The 11,124-nt window shown below is 34.2% G+C and overlaps 1 protein-coding gene across 2 annotated transcripts; it reads right to left on the bottom strand.

Annotated features, from left to right (window-relative positions):
- Positions 1 to 1,410: 1,410 nt before the first annotated feature.
- LOC121970231 (probable serine/threonine-protein kinase kinX) lies at positions 1,411 to 5,847 on the bottom strand. Of its 2 annotated transcripts, none has more exons than XM_042520796.1 (2): positions 5,505 to 5,847; positions 1,411 to 3,374 (listed from the first exon to the last, which is right to left on the bottom strand). In XM_042520796.1, exons 1-2 carry the CDS (start codon positions 5,652 to 5,654, stop codon positions 1,701 to 1,703), a joined length of 1,824 nt encoding a protein of 607 aa, XP_042376730.1. In that variant the 5' UTR covers positions 5,655 to 5,847; the 3' UTR covers positions 1,411 to 1,700. The 2 variants fall into 2 exon arrangements, with proteins under 2 accessions (XP_042376730.1, XP_042376731.1); XM_042520797.1 differs by lacking the exon at positions 5,505 to 5,847 and adding an exon at positions 4,566 to 5,457.
- Between the last annotated feature and the right edge of the window lie 5,277 nt (positions 5,848 to 11,124).

The following is an 11,124-nucleotide window of genomic DNA, read 5'->3' as shown; positions in this document are numbered from 1 at the left end:
CCCTCTGTTGTAAGATCCTGCGTATGGCCTGGTCATTGAACATACCCGCTGTCAAAAGATGTTCCCTTGTCCTTTTGTCTCTTCTTACCCCATGCCGAGCGTCCGGCCGGTCGGCAGTCCTCTCACGTCCGGCTGATCGTATGTGCTGGTCCGCTCGGGAGATTCCCGGTCGTGTGCTCTGCTGACTGTTCACAGCATTGCTGCTTTCTGCCTCGGCTGAGCGGGCTACCCGATCGGCCTGGAGACACTGTTCCCCATGAGCGTCAGAACCCCGACTCCCCGCCGGGGTGTCTTTGCTTCTGTTCGGAATGTTCGGCCGGTCGCCCCAATCTTTATCCGCTCGGCCAAACCTCTGGTTGACCTTTTACCTTTCAACCTCCACGTAGTGTTGACTCTGCTTAAAGGGGGTCCCCTTTTGATGATTGTTCATTTTGATTTAATCAATTAAATCAATATTTTTTAAATCCTAAATCTGAAATCGTACTAAATTAATCGAATTAATTGATATTTTAAAAAATAACTTTTTAATTAATTAAACTGAACTTCTAATTCCATCTTTTAATTTAATTTGACTCATATTTGATGAGCCCTAAATTTGATTCAATTTAATTAATTAAATTAATATTTTAAATCTGAAATTGAATCGAATTAATCGATATTTAAAACAAAATGAATTTCAAAATTAATCAAACCGAACTTCTAATTTTGATTATTAATTAGGTTTGACCCATATTTTCTTGAGCCCTATATGTAAGCCTTTGGATGGTTTGGATTAGATTAAGCAAATCATGATGACGGATAAGACATTAGTTCACTAATAATTGTTGGACACTTAAAAAAAATTAATTAGGTTGAATAACGTCGAGTCTGGGGTGATCAGTCCGACCCCACGAAAATTTTCCACCGACCACCAAGATAAATCGGGAAGCGCTTGCAACGGGCAGTCCAGGAACTCAACATTCTTTAGTTGCGTGTCTATTTGGAGAAAAAATTCTTATAATTTATCATAATTAGGGTTCAAATCATGGGTATTTGAATAATGATTTGGATAACTTACTATTGTATCATAACTCCGGGAGCCTTGTTGTTGGGCACTCAAGAGGTTTGATGTGAAGATAAGCGGATTGACACATTTCTCAAATGAGTATTCAATTCCCAAACAGTGCAAATAAACACTTACGGTATCCAAACCACTTTTGGTGTTGGACCATCCCCATGACCCATCTATACTTCTCGGATTTATCAGGTGACAACTCGGATTTATCGGGTGACAAATGAGAAACTTCTATGGGCCAAATCAATCACCTCCACGTGAATGAACAACTGGGGCTTCACTAATACTTACTGGACGAGTTCAATTGGATTCGCTAGAGTTCTGCACCAGTTAGATTCTCCTCAAACAAGAACATATAGAAGAAAATAGTTCAAAGTTTATATTTGGACCTTCTTGCGAAACAATATATGAGAATAGGAATGTAAGTTTACAAATACAAAAAGCCAATTTTGTTGCCTTGTCTATGCTACTTTACAGTGAAATAGAGATGCAAATCATGAAAGACACAAGGGTGACAGCAAATGCAGATAATTACATGCAGAGGCTAGACACATTGCACAACCATGCACTCAAAGCTAAGAAGAATAATTCCGTCAGATCTGCCCAACAGAGTTTGCAAATACTTTGCAATAATGAGAGAATGGAATCACGCATCTATTTTCTCCTGGACCGTTTTATCTCCTTGTGTGAAAATGGGTTCCATCTTCTCCATTTTAGCAGTGTCGATAAAGGTTTTCGCTTCTAAGTCCAATGGTTCCACATTGGATGCATATGAATCACAATTTGTTGATGCAGAACGAACAGAGGTCTCAAGTGTCGTAACCTTTATAGTAGCTTCAGTAGTCTCAGGTTTAATAGATTGGTTTTCTATTTCAAGTTGCTCTGCTGCGTTCATTTCAGGTTTAGATAGCTCAGTTGAAGGTTCTTCAATTTCATGAGGTTCTGCTTCCTTTCTTTCAGCTTCGTATGCTACAGAAGCTTCTTCTGTTGTTCGTGATTCTCCTTGTTCCATTTCAGCTTTAGATCCCACAGTAGGTTCTTTTTCTATATCAGTGGGGTTTTCATTTGTACTTAGTTCTGCTAGCTTTGTTTCAGCATTAGCAACATGTGGCTCTGCTTCCTTAGTTTCTGGTTTAGATACCTCAGTATGTTGTTCTTCTATGTTATGTGCTTCAGCTTTGCTCATTCCAGCACTAGATACCTCCATGGATTGTTCTTCTATTTCATGTGGTATTGCTTCCTTCATGTCAACTTTAGATACTTCATCATGCTGTTCTTCCTTTTCATCTGGTTCCACTTCAGTTTCTTCTTTAGATACCTCAGTAGGTTGTTCTTCCATGTTATGTGGTTCAGCTTTGCTCATTCCAGCTGTAGATGCCTCAATGGATCGTTCTTCTATATCACATGGTACTGCTTCCTTCATGTCGACTTTAGATACTTCATCAGGCTGTTCTTCCTTTTCATGGGGTTCCACCTCAGTTTCTGGTTTAGATATCTCAGTAGGTTGTTCTTCTATGTTAGGTGGTTCAGCTTTGCTCATTCCAGCACTAGATACCTCAGTGGAATGTTCTTCTGCTTCATGTGGTATTGCTTCCTTCATGTCAACTTTAGATACTTCATTAGGTTGTTCTTCCTTTTCATGTGTTTCCATCTCAGTTTCTGGTTTAGATACCTCAGTAGGTTCTTTTGTGTTATGGGATTCAGTTTCATCCTTTCCAGCGTTAGCTACCTCAGTAGATTGTTCTTCTGTTTCATGTGGTATTGCTTCCTTGGTGCCGATTCTAGATACTTCATTAAGTTGTTCTTCCTCTTCCTCTTCTGCCTCTGGTATTACAGATTTAGATAATTCAGTAGATTGCTTGCCTGTTTCATGCCGTTCTGCTTCCTTCTGTTCAAGTATAGATGTCACATTAGGTTGCACTTCGGTTTCATGTGGATTTTCCTCCTTCACTTCCACATTAGATATATCAACTGAATGTTCTCCTGCTTCATGCGGCACAGCTTCCTTCATTTCAAGCTGTTCTGGTTCATGCAGCTCAACTTCCTTCTTCTCAACACGGTGTTCTTCAGATTTGTGTGGTTCTTCTGTGTTTGTTTCAGGAATAATCTTAGTAGGGTGTTCTTCTGTTTCTTTCTTTTCCGCTTCAGTCATTTCCAGATTATATACCCTAGTATGTACTTCTTTCTCCTGTACGACTGTTTTGTCGATTGTCCTCGACTTGCCCATATCTTCCTTTGCTACCATAGGTTCTAGTAAAGTAGTTTCCGATGCAACACTTGTATCAGTCTTACTCTCAGAGGGTCTGATCGTCTCTTCATTCTATGGAGAAAAAAAATACAATTAGTATATATTTAAATGAGGTTATAAGAACTTTGTTCGGTAAACATATTGAACATTTCATCCTGCAAGTATGTCACTTGTTAACAGTTATGATTGGAATGACAAACACTGACCTATAATGGAATCTAGAACTACACTGATACATAAAATTTCTAACAAGAAAACTGAAACTTAGATCAGAACTATATCTAGATGGAATGCCTTTACAATTAGATGGAGGAATCAAGTTTAACAAGATAGTGAAACTTTTCTGCGAGCCACACTTGTAATCGCACTATTAGAGTTGATTGGCTAAACACTTATCCCAAAGGCTTGAGCTATTAGAGAAAGGATTAGTTTATATTTATATCGTTAGCAGAAAGATATCTCAAACCCCATTATGGATACATTGATCTTTTACTTTGACCAAAAAGAGAACAGAAGACTTGTAGAATTTTGTCGGCCAATATGCAGCATTTAGATTTAAAGTTCTAGGTGAAGAATAGCAATAGCAAGTTCAGTTGGTGAGTTAATGTTAAAGTAATCCAACCAAGCTGTGAGATACAAAGAAACATCAAAGTAATCAAAAGTGGTAATCATGATCTATTTTGTTAAGCATGTGTGCATGTGCCAGAATTTGAGTATGAAAGATCTTTACAAGTAAAAACAAATAAGAAACACCGGCTATCAATCAATCTTATTGTCTCAGTTAAAGTTTAGAGGACAACCTGGAGTGATAAACACAACTACAACAAATAGCACAATTGATATTTTGGATGCATAGTATGAGACGGTAAGAGATTGTATCATTATAAAGGCTATGCCAATATTTGGTTGCTGCAGGAACTAAACTTATTGCCTCATGTAAAAGTGGGAGTGGAACACTAAAAGTAACTATATGAATCCAAGATAAAACAACAATAAACCATGAAGCATAGAATTCAGGGATCTTGAGCAACAAAGGTTAAAAAAAAGTAATAAAAAGACTAAGTAGCACTAGAGAGAAAAGTAGACCTTGGTATACTCATTTGATCTGTAGTAAATTTTTGTGAATCTATGAATGTTTATAATGACATGTAATATGGTGAACATTTATATTTGTACTTATATTTACTAGTATAACTCAGGGCAACTATGCAAACTCTATGAATTCTGTGCAAATGACCAAAGCCAATTATTATGAAGAATCACCTTATTATTTTCAGTACTGAATCAGTTGCGATCAATGACAGCTTTCCATACGCTAGATGTTGTCATATTGCTGAGTTTATATGGTCATTTGAAATATTGTATTCCCAGAGAAAGGAAGAGAGGGGAAAACTACATGTATTCTGCCAATGTGTGATGAAAGTTCCAGATATGAACAACCTGAACTTAAGGATCTTACAAACACAAAATGCAAATTAGCTCTTTTTTTCTGTTTAAATTTATAACGTGAGGGGTATGAAATAGTACTCCATCAATAACAATGCTGATCATTTGTAGAATGGTCGATGTGCCATGAAAACTTTGGAAGGAGGTGTTCTTCGTGAGTTCCATTGTTTCTTTGGTTAGAAAAGAAGCAGAAAAAACCAGAAAATTGACTAGTACAACAAATAAATAAAAAAAAGAGAAGATTTATATCGATCAAACTGAAAGAAGGTTAAGATAAAGAAGCATGTTCCTCGATCTAGATCATATATATCTTAAATATTTTTTTTACCAATTTATCTGCTTCAAAGAAGAATTTCGATATAAGGCATCTACCAAACAGCTACTGTACTATAATTAGCATACTTTCAGATCATACTATTGTTTGCAAATGCAGAGAGCGAACCAATAATTCGCAAGCATGTGATCTTGCCTGACGAAATAAATGCAATCACTGACATCCAAATGATATGCATTTTGTCTTTTGTTTTCCCCATGCCAGTGGAGCCATTTACCAACCAGCGGCGTTGGGATGAAAACACTGAGCCCTAACTACCAAAAGCAAAGGGATCGATGTTTATGCGCAGATCAACCAATTTTTCTCCTAATTAATGCGCAGAAATGGCGATCCAAAGAAGAAGAAAAAAAATGAATCCAGCTTTTTCCCCTCACTTTCGGCCAAAAAGGGGAGGTTCTGACAGATTAATAACTGTACCGCACCTTGAACAAGTCGCCGAGCGATTTCCGGCGAGTCTCGTCGGGCGCCGATCCTAGGTCGGCGCCTTGTTCCCCGACGCCGTCCTCCGCGGTCGGATCCGGCGGCGGGGGGGCGTCCGGTTGCGTCCTGGGCTTCGTCGCGCACGCTCCCATGATCCGGACCCTCGCTGTCGCCCTGCGATCGCTCTTCCCGGCTGCTGCTGCTGCTGCTCCTGCACCGCTCCGGTGAGCGAGAGATTGTGAGAAAAGAGGGACGGAAGTGTAAATTTAAGCGAGTGTGGGAGTGGCGCGAGCTGCGAGTCAATCCCGCTGTTTCCAGCAGCGTTTGGCTTCCAGCGCATGCTATTATTTTTATTCATAATGATGTGACGTGATTATTCTTACCTGAATGTGATTTACCCATAAATGGCGCACGCTGTCGCTCGCCGGACGGAAGGTGGGACAACTGGAAGGAACAGCAGGATTCAGCCGGGTTACCAAAAAGTACTGATTCTCCAAAAGTGAAACGCCTTTCATCTTTTTTTTTTTTTTTTTTTTTTTTTTTTTTTTTTTTTAGTTTTTATTCAGGTGTCTCAAACATCATTAGCAAATTTATTATTATGGCATCCATTCGGAGACTCGTTCATTATCACATCCTTAAGTCAAAATAAAAAATTTCACAAATCTTTTCTTCATATTTCTCTTTTTTTTTATTTCTTTAAATATAAATAAAAAGATATTTAATAAATAAAATAATAATATAAACAAGAATCAAGAAGTGGTTCCATCGTCGTTTGCAAAATCGCGATCCGGATCGTAAAATCGTACGATCCTACGATCTAAAAATCCAAAATCGATCCAGGATCGTGCATAATCACTTTTTGCAGTAGGATCACAGTAGAATCGGTAGGACCGGTATAGAATCAGTAGGATCGGAGCAGAATCGGAGCAGAATCGGTGGAAACTTTGAAAAGATGACTTAGATTGAACCACGGGGCCTATAATATATCAAATCAAAGCTCATTAAGAGATCTTTAATAAATTTCAAAATTTATCCTTAACCATATTATTTCAAAACAAAAAAATATCATTTAAATCATTTTCGAATGTCTAGAAGATTTTATATTTTTTATTATCTTTTTTTCATCTTATTAGGATTTTAAATTAGTTAAACATATGTTTAATTATTTTTGAATTAATTTTTTTATCAATAATATTCTGTCATTTCTTTTCCTCAAAATAATAAGTTTTTGAATGCATATTGTCTAGTATTGTTTGATATCAACCAGTGTTTAGAAGATTATTTCCGACGTTCATATTTGAATCAAAAAATTCAATAGCTTCTGTTATATACGTTAGGTGTTTTGTTGATTTTTAAATTGAATTATCTTATAAACTAAGGAAATATTTTTGATATTGAATGTGTTATTATTATTATTGTGTTAATATAAATTTTATATTCTTTCATTTTATAATATGAAAAATATAAATATTATTACAGAATGATAGTTGAATTATAAGTTAATTTAAATTTGTACATGTAGTAATATAATTTGAGTGTTGAGTGTAAATGATTGTATATATATATACAAAATTAGTTATTTATTTATATGTAAATGAATTTTTTAGGTATTTTTTCTAATTATTAATCATATATGATAAGATTTTAAAGGATTTTGGTAGGATCGTACGATCCTACGATCCGATCCTGACCGATCCAATCCTGACCCTAAATTAATTCTACGTAGGATCACGATTCTACAAACTATGGCTCCATATTCACGGAATTACTTCCTCTAAATGAATGACGGAGTTCTCTTCAACTATATTCAACAGCTCCCATTCCATTAAAATGTAATAAATATTTGATAAAGAATTTATATTAGACAATATTAATTTGTTTCATTGCATCTGTATACAACTATAAGATTATAATTATTATATAATTATAGTAGTTGTCATAATTACTATATAATTGTAAAGTTATGATTTAGTATTTATTATAATTATACAATTGTAACCATTATAATTTTATAGTTGTTAGAATATAATCTTGGCTATTGACTAATGTTGTCAATATTGAAGAGATGAAGTGCTACTATGACATAATTTTTTATATTGATCAGAATTGAAGTATGTATAATAACTATAAAAGGTAATTGCATTCATAACTACTACTACTATTATAATAATAATAATAATAATAATAATAATAATAATAATAGTTTTTAAAAGTAAAATGTATAAATGAAATGGTTTTTTTATAATAAATTAAAAACGTGATTTTTATAAAAAGAGGCGTGTTTTCTTTTTGGCATTTTCTTCTTTTATCTTTTTTATTTTATTTTATTTTTTGTGTGTGAAAGATGATTACATTTGGATTTGGCATTAACACTCCACTAAAATTTGATAAAGAATTTATGTTAGACAATATTAATTTTATGTTATTTAGATTTAGGACTCCATTTTTATTATTAAAAGGTCTTATCCCATCTTTTTACATTTTATATTTTGAAACTATCATTTTTTTATACTATTGTAAAAATTACGAGATTATAGTTGCTACTCAATTAACTGAGTTAAGATTCTATAGCTATTATAGCAGTTATAATTTTATTATATTCTGATAGTAGTATATATATATATATATATATATATGATCATAATTGTTACAAAATGAAAAATAAAGGTAGTTTTTAAAAGTAAAAATATAGATATGAGATATAGAAAAAGACGTGATTTTCATAAAAATGAGGATTAGATAATTCAACTTGATTGACCCGCTTAATTAGTTACCTACTCAACTGGACTGATAGAGTGATTGGCTCGCTAAATTGGTAAATTAATCAAATGAATAAGACTAAACTAACCTACTTATAATCGAAGTATATGATTTGATTGATAATTTTGACCTGATCAAATTAATCAACTTAACCAACCTACTCAATATAATTGGTGGCCTGAATTGGAGCTAACTTAGTCAACTCAACTAACTTTGTTATAGTGTGTGATGATCCATGATCAAGAATATTACCAAGAAATTTCACATAATTTTAATACCTCACCTTTATTTTCTTTTAATCAAGGTGTCCAGACGCTCACAGATCCGACTAGTCTTGAAGGTGAGAAACTCTCCTCCCTTTTGCTCACTGAGTAAATTTAGAAGTGCTCTCAGTAGTGTGTTAACAACCGACTTCCATAGTTCATCCATTAGGGTTGAGCAGGCTCTGAATTGAGTACTCGAACAGTGGATCCCTTAACACAATCTTTTTCTCCAAATTAAGTGTCCATGTATGTCTAAATTGAGGATTGATCCATGGCAAGTATCCACCTTGATACCTCGCGGCTACACCGTGCCCTGGGGCCAAGACTCCACCTCTATGCTGCAACCTATGATGCGTCTGCATCACCTTTGGAATTCACTTTTTTATCATCAACTTAGAATAAACAATGAGACAAGCCTCTACACACCCAACCAATTGTTACTCACACGATAAAAACTTTGGAGAAAATAAGAGGGAGAAATTAATATTGCTCTAATAAAATTTATTTATATATCTTGTTAGAAAGAGTCTTAGGATGCAAATGAAGTGTCACAATGTACAAAATTCTCACCTTGCCTCATCTACACCCTCGCCTTTTTCTCAATCTCGCAATGGAATTCTCGAGAGTATCTTATCTACGCGAAGGTTCTCAATTCATGTTGCTAAATACTTTTGACCTTTCCACCTTACTCACAAAGGATCATGATACAGGCTATTCAGAGCTGACACGGGTACAAATGACATCAATTGGCGTGCGGCGTGCTGAGTTGGCTATTAAAGTCAAGGGAGGTCAATAGGACCGTCCCCTCCATAGCGGCTTCCTCCTTGATCGGCAACCTCCGTCGAACGATCAACAACTTCCGCCGCCGAACCTGCCACTCTCCCTAGCCAAGATGACTCGTCACTCATTTCCGGTGAAAACCGACCTGCCAATCTTTCCTGATTGATTAGCAGCACATGGGTCCTACATCAATACACAGGGAAGAGAGATGAGAAGATATTAGGGTATTTTCAATATAAAGTTTATGAGAGGCTTGTAAAATTTAAAAGACTGAATAAAATATTTTGAATCTTTGTAAGAATAATCGTAATCTTAAACTTATAAATTCAATTTTATCATGGGACCTACTATAGTACTCACATTAAAAATAAAAAAATCTATAACTTTTATAAACCTCTTCCTACAATCATACACCCAACAAACAACTTTATATTCCACATCATTATCTATATTTTCTATTTACTCTCTTATTTACTATTTATTTATATATTATCATAAATATATATTTATAATGTACATGTTAATTAATTTATTAATAATATATATTAGTTTTATTTGATTAAGTTTTTTTAAAAAATAAAAAAATTAAATATTTACTTGACAACTAGCATGGGACCCATGCACATTTAATTTTATACTAGTGTGATCGTACACACGCGTTGCATGTGTAATATTAATCATTTGGGTAAGATTAATAGTGTAATAATGCAAGGGTGACGTTAGAGAATTTCAGCAGTAAACTATTGTAATGAGCTTCCCTATGCAAAAAATTATTTTAATTTAATATTATACTTATCTTAGTAAAAAAAACTAAGAAAAGTATATTTTTTAATATCGTCGGCCTAAAATATTTATAGAAGTTTCTTTGATCATAGTGTTGTCAATTCTAAGATGTGGGACTAAAGAGAATTATAATTTTTATATAAAACAATCAGAGAAAATTACTAATAAACCTTGGAATTATTTTTAGTGTGAATAAAAAAAAGGACAGTAACGTAAATTCATTTTAGGCTTCACCAAAGTTAGTTAGTAAAGGGGGAAGATTTTTTAATAAAATAGTAAGATTCTTAAAAGCAATATGAAGCCAGCATCCAATTTTGGATACTGGCTTCTTTAATTCTAAGCTTTTTGAAGTCATGCAATGTAATTGGGTTTACAAAACCCAACTTCTTGGGTTTTGTAAACCCACCATTGTAGACATCCTAAAGGTGAAGTTTGAGGTTTGTAGTTTAAGAGCATTAGTAAAAGAATAGTGCTAAATGACTAAAATCTGATTAGCCATAATACATTTTGTAAGTCATCATCAAGGATATTTTAATAATATCATATTTATGGATTAATTACATGTATACATTACAAGTTATTTCTAGCTAGCTAGATTCTGGCCAACAAGATTTACTGTTAGTGAAAATATAAATTTACCTTTTTATCTTGAATTTGATGTAGTATGTATGAAGTCATGTAACCCATGCTATGAATGAGATAAAAAAAAACTCATTTAGAGTTTTAAGAGGAGATATTTTAATAAACTTTCATATTATTGATGTGACATATTGAAATAATGAAAAAAAAAAATCTTATTTAGAGCTCTAACCATTGAAGATGTCCTTATGCACCATTAGTGCATAGATAAGATAAAAAGTTGAGAAAGACATTATGCACCATTAATACATAGGGAAAACAAATAATTAGGAAATACATTATGTACTATTAATATACATGGAAGATAAAGAGTTGGAGCAGACATTATGCACAATTAATACAGAAGATAAAGAGTTGGGAAGACATTATAAAAGAGACTCACTAACATAGAAGGAGG

This window comes from Zingiber officinale, chromosome 4A (genome assembly GCF_018446385.1).
Source record: "Zingiber officinale cultivar Zhangliang chromosome 4A, Zo_v1.1, whole genome shotgun sequence".
NCBI lineage: Eukaryota > Viridiplantae > Streptophyta > Magnoliopsida > Zingiberales > Zingiberaceae > Zingiber > Zingiber officinale.
Note: the sequence above shows the minus strand (reverse complement) of the source record. Positions and strands in the feature narration are given on the sequence as shown.

Coding starts and splice junctions, on each gene's coding strand:
- LOC121970231 (XM_042520796.1), bottom strand. CDS start 5,654: ATGGGAGCGTGCGCGACGAAGCCCAGGACGCAACCGGACGCCCCCCCG. Junction 3,375..5,504: donor CGCTCGGCGACTTGTTCAAG/GTGCGGTACAGT, acceptor TTTTCTCCATAG/AATGAAGAGACGATCAGACC.